The sequence below is a fragment of the Antedon bifida genome, chromosome 2, assembly GCF_963402885.1.
Source record: "Antedon bifida chromosome 2, ecAntBifi1.1, whole genome shotgun sequence".
Lineage (NCBI taxonomy): Eukaryota > Metazoa > Echinodermata > Crinoidea > Comatulida > Antedonidae > Antedon > Antedon bifida.
The window spans coordinates 8527546-8548649 of record NC_136227.1 but is presented as its reverse complement, the minus strand read 5'-3'; the positions used below and the strand labels follow the sequence as shown (position 1 = coordinate 8548649).

Below are 21104 nucleotides of genomic sequence, written 5' to 3'. Positions count from 1 at the left end.
AGTTACAACGTTTTCACATGCTAGTTTATCATGGTGTATGTTCTATAAATGGCAAGTAAAAAACTCATTATATGCATGCAATACATCAACATCTTTAGAAGGAAAGATGGGGTGGGGATAAAGAGGCGACATTATTAGTGTGCTCAATTAATTTCCTATTAACTTACATTATAGTGTATTTATTTGTTAATGGCAAGTAAAAAACTGATTATATGCACACATGCAATATATCAATGACATCTTTAGAACGAAAGAGGGAGGGGGGGGGGGGGGGGGTAAAGAGGAGACATTATTTGTAGTGTGCTCAATTAATTTCAACTTACATTGACTTAAGCCTCTGTACGTATTCATGTTCCTCTGCAAATGCCTCTATTGCTGCCTCTGAAGCCAATTCCTTAGCAGTCTTTATGTCTTTGCGTACTGTACGCCGTCTACTTATGTTACCAGTGTAATGGTCACTAACTGTGGGGCAAAAACAACATTTAAATAATTGAATGAATATATTTATAAAATGCTACATAATTTGAATTGATTAATATGAGCTTTAATAATATGTTCCATTTTATACTACGGATCGGGACAATTTTGAAGTGAATTATTTATAATTTTTTAAATTTTTAATGATTTTTGATACATTTTGTGACAATCTTTTGTAAACTTAATATATTTGTCTTTCAGTCTTTTTTTTTTGAATATTTTATTGCATGACTTTCGGCAAAAATAAGAAACTATAAACTATTAGTTAAAATTCCTAAAATCTCACACGATTAATTACTAACTAATTTTACTTGGCCTAAATTCATGATTAAAAACGACGCATGAATTAAATAGGAGTTATTTTTTAATTGAAACAAAAACAAATCTATGGGATTCAAATATGTGACAAAATTAGTCCTAAAAATGGCCACTGTCATGGGCACCATTTGTTCAGCATTAGCATGCCTAGACTATTAGTATTGATATTCAATAATAATATCTAGTCATGCATAATGGCCATGAATATCTGTTAAGTCCTATGGAACAATGTTCACACACCCATTTGATTGCCAAACTGATATTTTATCCCACCATGGAATAATATTATTAGTATTAATACAGTACAGTAAATTAAAAAAAATAGAAAAAAATGTATTACTAGGCTGGTACTAGGCCTTAATATTAAACCATTATTATTTCAGTGTTACAGTATCATATTTCATCAATATACCTCTATTAAGGGGACAGCTTTAGGAGCAAACAAATGTTTAGTCTTTTAAAAAAAACAGTTTTAACAAATATTTATTTCGATATTTTAAAAAGTCAGAAAAATACCTGCTTAATTACTATTTTTGATTAATAGAATACTCTCCTTTGGGATACACCTATTCAGGGTACACTTTCTATAAAATTAATGAGGGGCAAAAAAGTTTATGTTTAACACTAGGCAACCCTTTATTAAGGGGGGGGGGGGACACAGCAATTCCAAAGGTGTCCCCTTAAAATAGTGGGTCTACTGTAGCTGACTTTCCAATAAAAAAATACAATGGAATGACACTGTATGAAAGCATGGAGCTAATTATAAACATAATTCTTACCCAACAAAGAAGAACACCCAATAAAAACACAGTGACACATGTGATAGGAATTCACAAATAAACAGTGTACAAGTTTTTAAGATATGGTCTGCTAGATATTGACTGTATTCACAATTAACAGCTTTAACAGATTGTTTCACTTCACTTTGACCAAAAGTTAGATAGAAACAAAATATTTATTTGAAAAAAGTATAATTCAAAAAGCAAAAAATAGTCAAAAAAACATTATTTAACCAACATTGTCGGTTTTTGGTTAAAATTAACCTTTTATTCTGTCTTATTTTTCATTCAATGGAAGTGAATAACTTTATTAAAACTTCAAAATGGCTTAGTGAAATGGTGTTATTACAAACATACGTTAGTGTACGGTATCATACATGATATTATCTGGTAAAGCATCTAGACCGCATTTTATCTTCTTACTGTTTATTGTCGAAGATGTGTGTGGAAATTTATCCCTATAGTAGACTGTAATCTAAATAGTTAATTTCAAAGATGAAAACTGTATGTCGTTTCAATTAAATCAGCAAAATTAAGGCTTTAACTGTTAATACTATAAAGAATAAATATCACAAAAAAATGACTTCGATCTCATTAAATTTTGTAATAATAATGCTTTATTAAAAATATCTTTCTATTAAATCACTTCCCCATTTTCTCAATCTGTGTTATTATTTCATAACGTTTTTTTTTTTTTCATTTTCTGAATCATCTTATTGCAACTGTCATGAATTGAAATAAACAGTCTGAAAATAAAGAGCTTTTATTATTTATTTTAAGCCGAAATTCAACTACAACTCGAATAAACTATAAAAGTGAAACTAATGTGGAAGTACAAAATTTCCGAGTCAATAATTTGATGCAAGTAAAAATAAAGTTTATTTTCTCTTTTCATTCTGTTCCGCTTGATTGATCTTTCTATTTGTTTCATTTGTATTGTAGTAATATCGTTGAATGATACATCATATTGGGAGTAAACGAAATAAAATTTGTTTACTAGCATGTATTGTATTAAACAGTAGAACCCTTCTTGACCCAACTAAATGTGTCCCCTTAAAGGGTCTTTCACAAACTGTACGTCAATTTCAATGTTTCATTTTTAACGCAGCTACAGTATATCGACCGTCATGAAAACAAAACGTTCGATTTGCCTGACCTGAGCGGTGCTAGAACAGGTGTGAAAGACCCTTAATAGGTGTCTTCTAAAATAATATATTCCCCATTGATCATTTTAGGCTGTCCTCTTAAAGGGATGTTCCTTGAATAGGGGTTGGCCGTAGATAAAAAAAATAATTTCACATTGATTTCACAGTAAAGTGGCTCGTTAAACAGAGTGTTCCCTAAATATGGGTTGCCTGTAGTTTTAAATAATATATTTTCAATTGATTATTTTAGGTTCCCTCTTAAAGGGGTGTTCCCTGAAAATGACTTAAGGCCATAGTTTTAAATAAACTTTTCCCACTGATCATTTCCTGTAGTGTCTCATTATCAGTGGGTGTCCCATTAAAGGGATGTTCCCTGAAAAGGGGTATCCCAAAGAGAGTCCAATTCAGTATTCAGAAATAATCAACACTTGAATGAAGTATTATAGTATTACAAATAATGAATTTTTATGAGTGCGATGGTACCAATAATTTCATTCAGTGAAAATAGAATTTTATATTTAGGCCTAGTATATTAAATTACTACATTTATTACTAATTTGTTTATAATATTAGACTACAGTAGGCATAATAGGCCCTAAATAATAACAGACTTTGCCTATCCTGATATAAACATTAACTGAAAAATTATTAAATTATCCTCTAGTTGATCAAAATCAACTTCCTTCCTTGTCGGCAAGTGCATACACTGTACAACTCCATAAAGCTCTGTCTACACTATCAAACTAGTTTTACAAGAAAAGTGTGATGTGTCCAAATATGGTAACAACAAGTGATATGCCCAAATATGATAGTGATATGACATCATCATGCCCATATATGGGCACATCACAATTTTTTGTCACATAAAGTTTGATAGTGTAGACAGAGCTTAACAAGTATTTTTGTTTAATATTTGTATTGTTTATAGATAAAGAGATTCTTCACAAGTAGAACAAACCTAGTGTAAACAACACATTTAAAGCTCTGTCTATGCTATCAAACTAGTTTGACAAAAAAAAAAAATATTGATATGCTCAAATATGGTAGTGATACTGTATGACAATGACATCACCATGTCTATGGGCACATAAAAATTGTTGTCACATAAAGTTTGATAGTGTAGACAGAGCTCTTAGGTAACTTTGGGGTACCGAAGAAGAAGTCCCAGAACTCCTTAGTGAACGGTGTGTGATTTGAAAATAAAGCAGAATAGAATCCTGACACTTTGTTTTATTAAGATCTGTCAAACAATGACCCTAAGAAAGAGGTCAAACGGCAGTTCAAGAATATAAAATGATGCTAGATCACAGCAAAACATATCGGATGTACTACTAAAACTTTAATTTTTCACTTTCCTCACCAATTCCTTGAAAATGGGTGACTTGATTAAAAAAAATGTAATTACTATTAAAAAAATAAAATTAATCTACGCACATTCTTCCTCTTGTAGTGTGTGGGCAAGAGCACCATCTTCTAGAACCCCAAACTTTTGTCGAACTGTGAAATAAGAAGTAATTGTATTATTCAAAAGTTACAGTTGTATTTTTCGAAAAATCTGCACTTATAAACATAGGCCCAGTGGCTTTTTCCATTTTCATAACACACCACGCAAAGCCTCCTAGTAGGGCCTAACTAAAACTAAACTATATTTAGACACGAATTAGAAATAAATACCAGGCCTATAAAATAGTATTACTAGGCCTATATATTAAAAATAAAATAGAAATTGGCTTTAGGCTTAGCCTATTAATATTAATTACCACATTTATATATCATATTTGCCTTTAGATTTATATTTAATTATATAGGCCTAGCCTAGGCCTACTATTTTTTGGGGGGTTTTTTAAAAAAAATTATTATTAAATTAATATTATTAATATAATACTCCATTATTATACACAAGGCCTAGGTTTAGTTAGGCCCTATATGACCTAAATAAAAATACAGACTTTGTCTAGGCCTAATCTGTTATAAACATTTTACTGATAAATTATCCTATAGATCTAAGCTAGCCTAGTAGGCCTATGTTCGAGGTGTAGGCCTAGGCCTACTCCCGGTGGTCATTATAACACGTCGCAACCTCCAGGCTCCATTCATCATTCGCCTGGTCCCTCCCCATTTGATTGTTTGACTCTCGTGTAGGCTAAACAAATCAGTAGGCCTACCTTTAACGACATTTCCTGAGATGGGTTTTGGAGCCGGTTCAGGTGCTACTTTATTTTGTACTTCAGCCATTATTTTTTTCTGTGTAAACGATGAAAATCAATTACAAAAGTAAAACAACATGATCAAATTTCCGATTCCACGGAATCAACAACACAAAAACTTCGACAAAAAAATTTGATGGCGCTATCAGGTCAACGTTCAAGTTTTGGAGCTTTGTGATTGGATCTAAGAATTATTTGAATAGCGACTGCGAAAATCAAATTCACTACTTGCGAAAGAAAAAGCTTTTCAGAATTCGGTATTGTTTGTCAATAAATTTGCATCTTTAAACTTAAAGGTATGTCATACTATTATTATATATTTTTCTTTAAGGTTTTTTGAACACTTATTTTTTACAAATGCAAATATTAAATGTAGTAATCTACGATAAAAGAATATAAATATGGGAAGGCTTGGTCAACAATGACCGCTGGAACTGGCGCGAGCAAAAAACCATGCCATGCCGCCTCCTGGGCAGTTATATGCTACAGTAGGCCTAGGCTAGGCATAGTGTTCATGAATTGCAGAGAGGAATAAACGGCATAGCCACAGGGAGTAGCTAATGGAATAGGCCAGTATAATTCTTGGTAAGTGTAGCTGATGATGGTTGAAGTTCAGTCAAGTACACAATACATTTTTAAATTTCCTTCACTTGTTTTTTTTACACTTTTACAGGCAACAAGATTCTTCTATTTTTTTTTCAATTTGCAATCCTTTATTCTCTGAATTTTTACTTTGTCAAATATATGTTCAGATTCAGTGTCTTTCAAAAATACATTTACAAAGATATTATCCAAATTTTTAATATAAAAACAGAATTGATTTTTGTTTTTACAGGTGTAATTAGCAAAATGACAAAGCCTCATAAATCTATAGTGGCGGTTCTTGATGAGTTAGTTGCTTACTCCTCAGCTTGCTCTAGAGGAGATGAAACAGGTAAGAATAGGGATAACGATGCAAAATTAAAAGTTGTTATTTTTCAACCAATTTAAACATTATCTGTTAGTATTTTGTTTCAATATTCCAATAAAGAAAGAATTACGAAAATCTGACTTGGAGTTTTCGAAATATAGGGTCTAAAACATCGCCGAAAATGATCGTTTTTGGCCATGAACGTTGTAAACAAATTGCGCCCTCAGTCGACAATTGTATGAACTACGCCGTTTTTCGCTAAAATAATTACATATAATTACGTTTTATAGTAATTTATTGGAAATATCAATAAAATAAGTTATTAAATGTTTATAAAATATATAAAGTTGTTTATTTAACGGAATTCGTACAAATTCCTTGCTCTAAATTTGTGTAGTAACGATCAGTACAGAGAGACCATGTGACATCGCGGTACACGCGAGAGAAAACATTCCGCTGTGGGTGATTCGCGTCCACCAATCAAATAGCCAGAATCCAAAATCATTCAACCGTGAGCTCTGCCGATCGCGGGAAATCTTAGTTTTGATTGGCTTACGATGACATCATATCACAAAATGAAGGTTTTGTAGTTGAGCCTCGTGTAATTTTCACAATTTTATTTCAAAAATGAAATAAATGGACCTTCTTTATGGTATGTGTGATTTTTCTCTAAAAGATTTGAATAATAAAGGCTTCATATCGAGAAAAAAACGTTTTTTTGGCACTTATAATAAATATTTCTCAGAGAAAAAAGCACATGGCATGTAGAACTATATTATCTTGGCGTAGGAAGACAAACAAATCCCAGGTCATGAGAGGCTCAACTACAAAAACAAGGTTGAATAGGGTAAGGTCACTGGACCGTTCGAAGGTTTTTGAGTAAACAATCTACCGCGTATGGTCGTACGCGCTAGACAGTACGATATTTTAACCACATTTTTTACATGTTTGGTTGGATGTAATGAAAATAAAAAATAGTTGATCTGATGGAATGATATGTAAATAAATAAATACTCAAAAGAATTATGTTTACAGTTCAATTATTTTCAGAATAATACTACATAAAAATGTGTTTAGCAATGGACAAATAATCGCGTCAATGACATAGCGCGCATGGTAACGTACGCGGAGTTGAATCGTGGCAATAACAATGGAGTCAACTCTCGGTAACCCTAGTAAGAAGCATTCATTTTTGTTTTCTTTCACTCCGCTTTTTGTAATCAAACACTCGCCATGAGGCCACGTATAAATTGAAAAAGTGTAGGCCTAGTTGATCGTTGATTCACCCAGATTTTTGTAATAAAACACTCGCCATGAGGCCACGTACACATTTTTAAATTGTAGTTGATCATTGATTGAAGAGGGAAGGGTTTTTGTTGTAAGGTACCACCCAGAACAAAATGAGGTATGATGAGGATTTTAAATAATACTTGTGTTTTTAGTTATAATTACAATTTTTAATATGTAATTTCATGCCAGTTTCAAATGTATTTCCATATTTTATTATGGACAGTATGTTCCTTGTGACCACCTTTTCTTTTTCAACTTTCTTCAATATTACATGGTTGGACACACTTTACATTTCTTTGTTGTATCATCTCTTCACCTCTACGAACTCCCACCTTTTGTCAAGCATTCACCCACATAAAATGTTAATGTTAAAACTCATTTATTTAGCAAATTTCAGGATACCATAACCATTTTTTGTGTGTGTGTGCGGTGATCTCAGAATCGTCTGCCCTGCGTCCCAGGATGATTATAAAATCAAATGTCATAACATTTATTTACAGACTCTGATAATGAATACAAAGAAATAAAATAATGATATAAGGTCAGAATTTGAAGGAAGATTGGCTGGAAAGATGAGAAACAAAATCTTGTTGGGCAAGCCTTAAAAAAAGAAATGATGAATTGAAAATATAAATGTTTTAAAATCATGTCAGGCATTTAGAATTTTGTCTTCTGTGTCCGGAAGGGCAACATAAAGTAATTAACGCAACATAAATGTTTGATTGTCATTTATTATTAGAATTCTTGAAGTTTGCTAGAAACCAGGAAGATTGTCGATTGAAATGGTTAAAAGCAGAAGAGGAAAATCGCATACTTCAAGAACGAATCTTTCAGCTTCAAGCCGAGAAAGAGGCATTAGATGTGAAGTTGAAACATGCAAGGTAATTCATTTATGGTTTTTAATAAATATAATTCCAAACACTACAAAAGATCAACTATGATTACCTCACTTCAACGTCTACTATTCAATTCAACATTAATTTCTACCAAAATCAAACATCAACATACATTTACTAAACAAAAAAAATAGTAATAAGATTTATACAGCGCACATATCCACTAATGTGCTCAAGGCGCTTGTGAAAACATACAAAAAATGAATCATTTGGTCAAAGGACGACAGAGACTCAAACAAGTCTGTCACTGTCGTCCCCTCCTCGTAGACACAATTCATGTAAGAAAAAAGAATTACACCCAAGTACACACAAACAATTTGTGTGTGTAGATAGACACATGAGAATATTAGTTTAGAAATGAGAAACTCTTTCAATTCTAGAATTTTTCTTACTATGGATATCCCTATCACTTTCCCATGAAACATGTTTTGAATCACTACCACCAACCTATGTTATTGGGGCACTTATGTTGGGTCCTGAGTTTATTCCCTTAATTCCTACTAATATTTAAAAGGCACTCAAGCAATCCAGACATTGTGGGATAATCAATAGAAAAATTATGCAACTTGAATTAACACATTACAGAGCAAAAGACAATGATTCTTTTGTTTAACCTTTAAAGTTATTATTAAGAAATTAGCTTTTATAATATTTAACAATAGAAGTCAGGAACACACCTTATTTAGGGAACACCTTATTTAATGCACCAATGAATTCTGAAACAATACATGGTGGTAGTTCTGGACCTAATATAGTAGAACATTTGCTGGTCTCTATCTCTCCATTTGGGGCTCAGGCTATAACGTCTAACTTTATCATGGCTGTAAATCAAGTTTGTGATTGGTTAAAATGTGTTAAAGAAAAGAGTAAGTTACAAAAGAAAAAGAGAAAATCCATTCAGTAAGTATTTTGTAAATGTACATCTTAATGAATTTTGAATCATGCTAGAAATTACTATATAATTTAAATGTGTGTGCCTATCTTACCTGGATAAACAGACATGACCATTTTACCACATTGGAAAACAAAAACTCAAAATAAATTTAAAGATACCCCTTCAAAACAGTGATCTCCCCAAACACCCTTTGGGTGATCTATAATATTTTCCAGATAATTTGGATTTCAGAATTCATTTCAAGGGAGAAGAAAGGAAAGATCCTTTGGCATTTCAACTAGTCGCTCTTCAAACTTCTTACCGTTGATCTACTCAAACTGCTTGTATAGAAACCACAAGGAGTGCGAGAAGACAAAAATCATTGAATAGGCATCCTGTCCTCTTCGTTTTTAACCAATCTGAAATTCGATTGAAAAATACCAAATTAAAACATGTATTACAGTAAAATTTGTATCTGGTAGGAAATTTGTAATTTTAAATAATTTAAATATAATAATTTGTTGTTACAGAAATCAAATTGACATCGAAATGCAGAGACGGAGGAAGGCTGAAACAGGACAAGAGGAACTGGTAAATTGACTATATTTCACTTTCTATTAATTAAATAATTAGTAAACTTTCAAGGTAAATTAAGTGTGAAATTCTCCATCTTATTGTTATGTAACTTGGGGATTAGAAACGTCTTTAATTATATTCTAAAGCTCCGTCTACACTATCAAACTAGTTTGACAAAAAAAATGTGATGTGCCCAAATATGGTAGTGATATGCTCACATATGGTAGTGATATGACATCATCATGTACATATATGGGCACATTACATTTTTTGTCATATAAAGTTTGATAGTGTAGAGAGAGCTTAAAAGGAACCTTTAAATGTTGACAGATTTTTCTCTCTTTTTTAGGATCGCCAAGTTTGCCTTATCCGTGAGTTGCTAGGAGACGGTAAACTGAACACTTTAAATGATAAAGATCGGGAAAGTCTAGCCTTCCTGAATGGCACCGGTTACAATCAAAATGGCACACCGATCCGTAGGTTATCAGCAATCGACGAATCTGGTGATTTGCTATCCCCGTCTGATATCAGTTACGATCACACGGAAGATGATCTGGATACGTCTTACCTTAGAGATGGAAAGAAGTGGCGTAAGGGGTATGCCCAGCCTACACCACGAAAGGTATGTAGTCTATAGAGGCTTACTGCATGATGGCTGTCAAAATACTGGAAAGAATTCGCCATTCTTTAAAGTGTGGTTCTCATTAGGAACGCAACATGAGGACGTAGATATAAGCAAGTTGACCAATGACAAGCAAATAATTCATCGCTTGTTATTGGTCAAATCATCTAGGCTGTGCTTATGTCCTTGCATTGCGGTCTAGTGAGAACCTAGTTTAAACAGGTTGTTGATTGAAAGGAAAGGTTATCATCTCTCATGCACCTTAGCCCAACTATCCTTTATTTATTTATCTTTCAAATATGAACTCCACACATTCAATTCCAACTGGAAAACCATCAAAACACACTCATGAATTTATTTTCAAATTTTTAACTGTACACTTCCCGTAATATAAAGGTAACTTTATTTCTAAAAAATGTACAAAACCACGCACTGTGGATTTACAAAATCTGATAAGTTCTTACATGCATGGCTCTTACAACAACAAAAAATATAAAATAACGTAAAAATAATAATTCAAAATAACAAAAGCCACTTATTTCTGTTGCTAGCAATCTCACGCAAATGAATTAAGTCGTTACACTTCCCGTAATGGCTAGTTTAATTATTCCATCAGGGGAAGAATGGCAAAAGGCTTCCTACTTTCTAGGAGTTTTGTGTGGTTAAGTTATCAGATAGATTGTTCTGACAACTCTGTAACTTGACAACAGTGCTGATTTTGCCATTTTCCCCCTAACTATATTAGAAAATACCTGTTTTTCAATTATAAAGCTTGTACTGTAATCCCATAATTGTGTTAATATATTCATTTCATAGATCTTTCATTTGATCTATTTAATTTTCCAATCAATTTAACATTATTATTTTGTCATTACTGAATTGGATCAGGTGATTTTAACTTGCAATTAAATATTCTCAGAAAATTACCTGAAACCGGTCAATGCATGTCACCAGTTAATTTGATTGGATGTGCCTGTGGTGTTGAGTAGTGTAGTGATTGACACTTCAGGATGTAGACAATAATGAATGCAATGAATACTTAATTAAGTTTGAACTTTTGTTAAATAAGCACTTCATAATTTTTATCAGAGGCCAAGTGCCCCACCCTTGGAAGAAGACGATACACCACCAAAGAAGAGATCTATTGAGCTTACAGCAAACAAAGTATGTATTGTTGTTATTTGATAATTATTATGCAATATTGTCACAAATTGTAGAATTTTTATTCAAGGTGACATTTGTTACAAGCATGCACAAGGTATTCTACAAACAATTTTCTAAAGGCCAATTCAGACAGCGTTGTACTATTAGACAAGTCGTCTCGTCAGGAGAAAGGTACACATGTTTAATGTTCTCCCGGCGACCTAAAAACTACGCCGACTCTATCTCAAGACGACTTGACGAGTTAAGAGGTTTCATCAGGCCTCGTCCGTCGTATGGCAAAATTTTAGTTAGACTTAACCTGTTAATCTGGACATTGACAGGAATCGAACCCAGGACCATTGGACCCTGTGTAATCATGTTGCTGGTTTGAGGTCTCATTTTATTGCCCATTGAAGGCAAAATACTTTGCCAATTTGGCGAAGAGGACATTTTTTTTCGCCAAATTGGTTTCCTAATCACTGTTGGTGAATGGATAGTGAGAGTCTAGGGATTGGTAGGCAATCATCTTAACCACAACAACACTACAATTATTTAAATATAATCCCGTTAAATCTCAAATAATCCACACATTTCGTATCTAAAGCTTTGTCTACACTATCAAACTAGTTTGACAAAAAAAATTGTGATGTGCCCAAATATGGTAGTGATATGACATCATCATGTCCATATATGGGCACATCACATTTTTTGTCACATAAAGTTTGATAGTGTAGACAGTGGTTAAGCTAAATATGGAGTAGGCCCAATGGATTTCCATTACAATTTTCAAGACTATGATTCTTTCTTATTAGGACTTATCTGAATTGTGTTTCTTGCTGAAATTGTCTGTAAAATGATATTACAGTTGTTAATGTGTCATTCTTTTACATAACTTCCTTAAATATCTATTACTATCTTTCTTGTTTTCAAATTTGTTTTGTTTTAAATTTATTACGATTTGCTTCCTGTTGTAATAGTGTATTTATTATGAATTTTTAATTGAAGTTTCCCAATAATTAATTAAATTATTAGTTAATAGTGTAGAAATATGTACTGTACAGTTTAAATATAATAAATTTAATAGTAAATTTAATATATTAAATACTTTTCAACTAAATGGTAGCAAATAAACTACCTTGTCTAATATGTTAGATGTAGCACCATGAATTTTGGTAATTTCGTTTGATTTAATTTCTTTAAAAATAAAATTATATAAATTGAGAGTTTCATAATGTAATTAGTCATTTCTGTATAGTTATATCGTGAATTGCAAGTTTATTGACCTCTACGTTGCCGCACGTAAAGCTTACAGATTCTCGTAATCTTTACATTCAGATTATCTCGTTAGAATTCTTACAGTGTCCTGCATCGCATCATGCAATGCAATGATTATCTTACATATTTTTTCGTAATATCCTGAAATTAATTTTACCAATTGAGCTAAATAGTCCATTTCCAGTACTAATCAATTCTAACGATCAATTAAGACCTCTTCCTGTGACCTTACGTCACTTTCATTCTTTCTTCGTATACTGTCGGTTTATGTTATGGACCTTAATGTGCTATAAAGGACTTTACTAAATTCTAGCTTTTTAAGCTGTGCAGGTGTTTTAAACGAAGTTTAAATACTATGTAATATGAACGTATACATATTTGGTATGTATTTGTTATTTTAAAGCTATAATTAGGTCTGTTTGATGGTTTTTAGGGTGAGATATAGGTGTCTGTAGATTTTTACAAGCCCAAACGAACATTTTTGTTTTTTGTAAACAAATCGTTGCTATCGATTGAGCGAGTCAATGATTTTTCAAAGAAAACTTTTATAACTGACCCCATTTTAAAGTTTACATTAAAACTGTATTAAATCGATGTATGTTTTTTTTTCATTTGTTCAACTTCTTTAACAAGCTGTATTTTAATAAGACTAAACATAGTTTCTATTTTTCATAGGATGCATCAATAATTGCCACAACAACAGTTACTATGCCGCCCTCTGGACCAATAACCGCTGCAACACGCATTGAAACGATACCATCACCGCAGAAAACAATACAGACACGATCAAAACCTGTAGTTGAAAATTTGAAGTTACATAGAGGTAATGAATTAAAACCAATTTAGAGAAATACAGTAGAAGCCCTCCTTGATATATCCCTATTCAGGAGACATTTTCAATGAAACGAACATAGAGAAATACAACCCATAGCAACCACACATATTGTTTGTTCCCGAAATTGTCCCTTTAATAGAGGTTCTACTGTATCTTACGACACTATAACTTTAATGTGACAACAAAATGTGATGTGCCCATATATGGACATGATGGTTTTACATCAGCACCATATTTGGGCACATCACACATTTTTTTTTTCAAAACTAGTTTGATAGTGTAGACAGAGCTATAGAGAGAGGTTCATTCTTTGTTTTTATTGCAGTTTTTGTTATCTGTTTTTTATTTTTCCAGACCAGATTTACATTTTTTAAATAGTTGTTTTGTTTAGTAAAATATGTTGATTATAGTCTAGTATTAGTCATTCATTTTGAATACAAATATTGGTCCCATTGTCAGTTTTTTTTTTACTTCATAGGTCATGACGATAGTGATGACTCATTTTGGGGAGCCCCTGAGAACCAACACCTGAAAGCAGCGCTGTACAAATCTCCTGCACCGAAGTCGCCACCTGTGCACAGCCCACAAAGCGTTCCTTCACAGAGTCCGAAGAAGTCACAGCGCCCTCACACGTTTGTGACAAAGACAGTTATTAAGCCAGAATCATGCAACCCAGTGAGTAATGATTTTTAAAGATGTTTTGATTTCATTTTTTGGAATATAATTTCAATTTTTTATTCAACCGATTGGTTGTGCATTTAGAGAGTCATAAAGGAACATAATATTAAGCTTTGTATACACTATCAAACTTTATGTGACAAAAAATGTGATGTGCCCATATATAGCCACGATGAAGTCATATCACTACCATGTTTGGGAACTTAACACTTGGCAAAGTAGTTGATAGTGTAGACAGAGCTTTAACTAAAGTTTACAAACACAGTAGAACCCCTTATTAAATGAACATGTTCAAGGTGTCCCTGAACAGGGTTTAAAGATAGTAGAGTCATATTGTCTGTCGTTAGTTTCAAGAGAAACTGAAATTATTCAAATTCACCCTGGATGTTTATTGTTCAGGAGTGTTTTTAGAGGTGCGTTTTTTCGAGGGAGGCATTTAGTTCTTTGGATGTAATATTGTAACATGTATAATTACATAAATAACCCATAAATATGAAAACAACCCAATTAATACCAAAAAGTGATTAAAAAAAATTACAGTAAAAATTGTATCAAAATGCTTGGTAAATTGTAGATCATGTCAATCAATGAATTCTACTACAAAGCTTGTTGTAATACAATATTGTTTGTATGGATAAAGCGAGGAGTTTATTCAAATAAATATTCACTATGGTTTATATTTTGCATAATATTATCATCAGAAAGAAAAACAGTATGTTTGCTATAAAATTAGAATTTCTAAAATTAGTTTCTTTAATATTGATATACAGACTTTATTCTGACCTTTGATTTTCAAGTAAATTGAACATCAATTTCCTCTTTGTAATTTTTGCTGACTAACTTATCTTTTTTTTACAGTGTGGCAAAAGGATAAAATTTGGAAAATATGCATTGAAGTGTAAAGGTAATGTACTTGAAATAGTACTAATTAATGTAATAGTTAATTTTAGATTATTTGTCGCATATTGCCAGTAGCTGGTTTAGTCAGTGTCCTACTAGATAGTTACCCCAAGTACATCATAATCACATCAGATAAGAAAGTGTTGTTGAGTTAATTTTGTTGAAATAAAAGGTATTTGACCAGAATTAACCTTTGGCCCTAAAGCTTGGTTCCCACTAGCGACGCAACGTAAGGACGTAACGCAAGCGATGGATTATACGAACAGTGGCTTGTCATTGGTCAACTCGTTTGCATTATTGTGTGTTTCTTGAATAGTCACAAGGATTGATTGATTGATTGATTTTGTTCGATATTCATACACTATTATTTTTGTTATACTTCGAGAATGAACAAAGTGTCCCCTAAATAGGGGGTTGGTCATAGTGTTACAACATATATTGTTGTTTTTTTTATGGGAAGTGCTCCTCATCCCAATGGATGTAAAAAAAAAATAATTGGGTGCATCGCAATTAATTACATTCACAGTATAAAACCGAACAGAGTACTTTATGCATGATTTTATAGTTTTATTGAATACATTTATTTTCAAAGAAATATTTAAAAACAACTAATTAACAAAATATGTTTGTTTTTAGATTGCCGAGCAGTCTGTCATCCAGATTGTAAAGATATGGTAGCATTGCCATGTGTTCCAGCAGCCAGTACTCCAGGCAAGAAACTGTCTAACGCTTTGAGTGATTACGTGCCGACGTCAAGCCCACTAGTGCCTGCCATTGTAGTGAGTAGATTGTTATACCCCTTTCACACCAAAATATGGTACTGATATGCCCAAGTATGGTAGTGATATGCCCAAATATGGTAGTGATATGTTATTTCATGTTACTCTTAGGTTCATTGCATCACAGAAGTTGAACGTAGAGGCCTTATGGAAGAAGGTATCTACCGTGTACCTGGATCAGATAAAGCAATTAGAGAACTTAAAGAGAAGATTCTTAGAAGCAAAGGAAATCCACAACTGGTATGTTAACTGGATAATTTTAATAGTTGTGCTTTTTTTTTATACCATGTAATATGTGTGCTTAGGTTGGCAATAAAATCAAGGCATTAGACACATGGTTGACCATGTTGATATGACACAATGAATTTAAAGCACTCCATAGTCTCCACTTCTAAAGACATTTATAGGCTTGTACAGGCCCAGTATTAAATCTAGTTCAGTAGGCTGAAACAATGTGTTTAAAATCCATTTTTTTGTGGTTTTATTATAATTATTCTGCATTAAACATGTTTTTTTTTTATGACAGGATAAAGTACCTGATATACATGTTGTTTGTGGAACATTAAAAGACTTTCTACGTCATTTGGATGAACCATTAGTAACTTACAGACTCCACCGAGCATTTATGAATGCCACAGGTAAAAAGCTATATTATTATTACAATCATATAGTGCACAGAGATAGGCGAGTTTGGTTATGGCCAGGCATACATACTTGTGTAGAAAAGTTTTTTTTTTAAAAATCATCTTTATTTAGAGAGGGTAACCCTTCCAGCTAAACCCGCAGGCCAGCTGATATTTAGGGCTGAGCTTTAACATGATAAAATAAAAACATCTGCACTAATTAAACTGTTTACAATATGAAATACAATATGAAAAATACATTACATTTAACAAACTACAATAAATTATGTTTTTTAAACTTATATTTAAAGAAATTCACTGTTATTATTTTATTCATTTATTTAAACTTTATTTTTAGAGGGTAAAGATCAGTCTATTTATTTGACAAAAATAAGTAATATGCCCAAATATAGACACGATAACATCATACCACTACCATATTTGGGCACATCACACTTTTTTTGTCAACATTGTTTGATAGTGTAGACAGAGCTTAACCCTTCCCTCATATGCCAGCTGATATCCAGGAGCACATAAAATGTAACCTTTTCTGTACATTGCTAGTTATAGTTATTATTAAATACTAATAATTATTTATTTCAGAGTATTCAGATGATGAAGATGGTATTACAGCCATATACCAAGCAATCAGTGAGCTGCCACAAGCCAACAGAGATACAATGGCTTATCTCATTCTTCATCTTCAAAGGTATATACATCATTTATGAAAAATACATCCATATAAATCCGTGTACTCTTGTACAAGAGTTATACAGTCAAATGGCTGAGCGGTTAAGACAGGGGCGCCGTATGCCATACCTAAGAGCCAACAATATCGGCATGGGTTCGCAGGCAACGCGCTTCTAGTTCTAGCGGTGGAACAAGTCTTCTCGGATAAGGACTATAAACTGTAGGTCCAGTGTACAACCTGTGTGTACTTTAACCCATCATTCGAGATGAGTAGTGGGTTAACCGGTGAACTGGTTCACAGGGGGATTACCACCTATCTGATAGGACAGTGATTAATTTGCTATTGGTAATCCTTGGCCACATGTGCCTAAAGACATAAAATAAATAAAAATACAGTATAAACCCCTATTAAGAGGATACATTTAGGAGCCCCAACAAAGTGTCCCCTTAAGAGGTGCTTTCTGAATAGAGGTCGACTGTAGTGTTAATATATATTTTACTCAACATTTGTTTGACATGAAAGTGTCCCTTATTAGATGTTCCCTGAATAGGGGTGCCCCAAAAGAAATAGCAGATTTTAACCGTAATTAAATCCTACTAAACTTTAATCTTTTCCAGTGGCTAGAGAAAAAATTGTTTAAAATATGTAGTGTTGATATATATATCGAGGGCTTGATTTATCATTTTATTGTGTGTTTTTAGCAAACACGCTTGGGTACTGCTAAATCAAGCCCTGTGTTTTGATTATTGATGTACTAATGTTTTATTTTACAATAATTTTAGAGTGGCTGAATGTTTATCGTGCCGCATGCCATCAGGAAACCTTTCCAAAGTGTTTGGACCGACTGTTGTTGGACATGCATGCTCTGATCCTGAACCTATGGTTATGTTAAATGATACCAAGAAACAGCCAAAGGTAAGCTGCTAAGCATAAGTAACTCTCTCTATTAAATTTCTAGTCTAGCTCAATCATCACATATAATAAGACGTGTGATAATTTTAATTGCATTCTCATACCTTGTATTATATATTTCGCTTACTATAATCTTAATTAAATCGCAATCGTCATTTTTTACAACTTAAAATCAATTTTTAATCACTGATAACTCCCATTGTAGGCCTATATGTGTTTATATTTTTTCAATATGTAATTGTACTTTTGTTATTCTAGTAGTATATCAAACTTTATTTAAACCAATTTTATTTCTGTGTTTATGAATATTGGACAATAAAGTGTTTGAATTGAATTTGAATTTATATCAATAGTATTCACCAATTGTACTTACACTTACAGTCAATTTGTTGTTGTCCACGTAATTCATGAATGACTGATACATTACTTTAATGTTAAATAATATAATTAAATGTAAATCTAATATTAATGTTGAACAATTCCTTGCAGTGGTTGTGTGTAAAAGTGTGAATATCCATCTATAACACTCCACATTTTTCTTTCCATTAACATTTTGTTTAGTCCTTCGCCTAGGATTTGTAGGTTTAGCTTTAACTGTACCACTAAATGTTGATTTGATATTCTGTCATTAGGTCATACATCTGCTGATGTCGCTACCGTCAGACTTCTGGAGAGCTTTTATCAACATTGATACAGAAAATATGCATGTTGGAAGTAACAACATCATTGCCAACAACAATGCGGGAACACCTGGAGAATGTAAGTTTTTTTAAACCAAAATGAATAGTTGGACTGAAATTAAGTACAACCTCTCCGTTTGGGAGACCCCTATTAAGGGGACACTTTCCTGTGAAACACAGTCAACCCCTCTTGATGAGACACCCATATTAAAGGTACACACTGCTGGATCCTGAAGGTGTCCTCTTAGTAGGGGTTTTGCTGTATTGCCAAACTACAAATGTAACACATCCTTTACATAGCCAGTATCTAGGCTTGGGAGACACCCACCACCTTTAAAAGTTGTTTGTACTTAAAGAATAAATATTTAGCCACATATTAGGAAAATTAGTCACCTGTGTTCTGGCTTTATTCTGGAGTTATTTGGAGAATGTTTGAGATTTATGTAAAGCTCTTTAAAAAACTTACTAAGGTGTATAGGCTCATTGGATTAAACGTTTTCTGCACTACATCACAAGCATGTTATTTTAATCTACTGATCAATCATTTCTGTCCATTTTCACTACATCTTGTATGTTGTCTTATAGAAAATTTTATTAATCATTTCAAATTTGGCTTAAATTATCTCCTATTTTAGATCCATCTAGTATGCTGGGACCTGTGCACACACCAGGTAAAGCAAAGAAGAGCGGCTCAGTCAGCTCCAAGAGTAAAACACTGTTACAAAGAACGCCACTTACACCAAGGTAAGCTTGTTTTTATTTTGTCTTCTGTAGCGTGCCATATACTAAAAAGATTTCTTTATGAAGAGGTGGTATTTCATTTCATATGCATTGCCTACCAAATTTTACTGTTTTTACACCAAATTTGTTTCTCAATTACCATTGGGAAAAGACTAGTGAGTTAAGGGGATGCTTTATTGAGTCCTTAAGTTCTTTCCCTAATAAGGGTTCTGTATAATAGGTAGTCTACCATTACTTCAAACCACTTGATCATATTGAAAACCAGTTGTACTACCTTATTTCTGAATTATGTTATCCTGTATAAATATGTTTAAAAAAAAATATAAAAAAAATATTTTGCATTTATCAATGTTGACAAAAATGACCAAAAAGCGTTGCTGAACATTACTTTTTATTTTGTGTCTTTAACAATTTATTGTTTCGTTTTATCTTAAAAGGTTTGGCAGCAGAAATACAAGTAAACCTAAGAAACCTACTCATTACTTTGCGTCACCAACACTGCGATGAAAACGCACCATCACCTAAAAGTTTTTTAAGTATCGTATAATTGGATGTTCCCCAACCTAATGTGCATTTTGCCTAAACCTATTTCTTATCGATAAAAGTGTTTATATGTAATATACTATCTCCTTTTTTTACTCAAAATTAATAATATGTTGTTAATTATTTTTGTTTAAATATTTGCTTTGAAATGGTTTAATTTAACATCATGAGAACATTTAAAATTAAATCAAGTGTACCAAAGTGTTTTTAGAATTTGTTTTTATTTACTTTTTTTATAATGATCTGTTTACAAACATTAAATTACACAAAAATACTGAAAACGGAAAATAATTAATTGTGAACATTAAAACATAACAATACTAGACTAGAATAACATTTATAATACATTATAAGATTAATAAATGATTTTAAAGAAAGTGGCATCGAAATATAAGTGCCTTCAAAATAAAAGTAGCATCGAAATAAAAGTGGCTAAAAAAAGTATACATATTTCAGGGGTTGAAGTATAATGTTGTTTGTACATAATGTAGTAGTGTAATTAATGTTTGATGTAATAGGTTCCTCTCAATTTTATTTTAAGAAGGGTTATTTTTTCGTAGTTATGTACTGTATAGTAATAAAATTGAGAAATTCACATTGAAGTTTGTTTTTATGTCTTTTGTATTGTGTTTGTTATGAGAGTGGGTGATAAAATATTTTTTACTATTAGAACCGCCGCGTTTTGAGAAGACACCCCTATTTAGAGGACACTTGCCCATGAAAGACTATAATATTAATATATCGGAAAGAAAATATATTGAAAAAAATGTATGTCGTACAAAATCCTCATTGCCAGTTGGATATGGAAGAAAAATGATTATACCATATCATCATTCCCCCAGTTTCTGTTTAGGGTCGTGTAACTGACGCAGCCACACATAAAACCTTTGATCTAACAAAGCTCAACAACCTGTTGTTAGATTGCCTTAATCTGACCAGGTTTTCCGGATTATCTAGCATTTAAACGGCTTTATCTAGCTTTAATTATTCCATTACATCGCGGATGACTGAATTACCTCTAGTGACTACAGACAGTGTTTTTTTATTTTTATACCTTCCTGGTTTTATGCACATTTATTATTAGAAAATGACAGCACCGAAACGCAGGCCAGACCACCATCAACATTGTACTAAGTGCACTTCAGATGAATTTTGGTTCTAAACAAGAATATTCGTGTTTGAATTGCCTTCGAAATCGTGTGTAGGCCTG

At 32.5% G+C, this 21104-nt stretch overlaps 2 protein-coding genes across 4 annotated transcripts in view; one reads left to right on the top strand and one right to left on the bottom strand.

The window, feature by feature from the left end:
* Window positions 1–5069, bottom strand: part of LOC144836167 (uncharacterized) — a 32068-nt gene extending 26999 nt beyond the window's left edge. The window contains exons 1-3 of one of the 2 annotated variants that reach the window (XM_078691390.1): window positions 4885–5069; window positions 4154–4216; window positions 324–462 (exon numbers count right to left, since the gene is read on the bottom strand). In XM_078691390.1, coding sequence (XP_078547516.1) covers window positions 324–462; window positions 4154–4216; window positions 4885–4954 — 272 coding nt within the window. In that variant the 5' untranslated portion in view covers window positions 4955–5069. The remainder of the gene's footprint in view (window positions 1–323; window positions 463–4153; window positions 4217–4884) is intronic. The other variant, XM_078691391.1, reaches the window with a different exon arrangement.
* Window positions 5070–5134: 65 nt separating this feature from the next.
* On the top strand, window positions 5135–20489 carry LOC144836164 (rac GTPase-activating protein 1-like). 2 transcript variants are annotated; one of them, XM_078691385.1, is made up of 17 exons: window positions 5135–5222; window positions 5762–5860; window positions 7866–8007; window positions 9427–9487; window positions 9822–10094; window positions 11184–11258; window positions 13188–13335; window positions 13826–14022; window positions 14884–14929; window positions 15562–15704; window positions 15816–15944; window positions 16231–16342; window positions 16931–17036; window positions 17801–17933; window positions 18563–18689; window positions 19246–19354; window positions 19789–20489. In XM_078691385.1, exons 2-17 carry the CDS (start codon window positions 5776–5778, stop codon window positions 19856–19858), a joined length of 1956 nt encoding a protein of 651 aa, XP_078547511.1. In that variant the 5' UTR covers window positions 5135–5222; window positions 5762–5775; the 3' UTR covers window positions 19859–20489. The 2 variants fall into 2 exon arrangements, with proteins under 2 accessions (XP_078547511.1, XP_078547509.1); XM_078691383.1 differs by having other exon boundaries at window positions 5163–5226.
* Window positions 20490–21104: the final 615 nt, after the last annotated feature.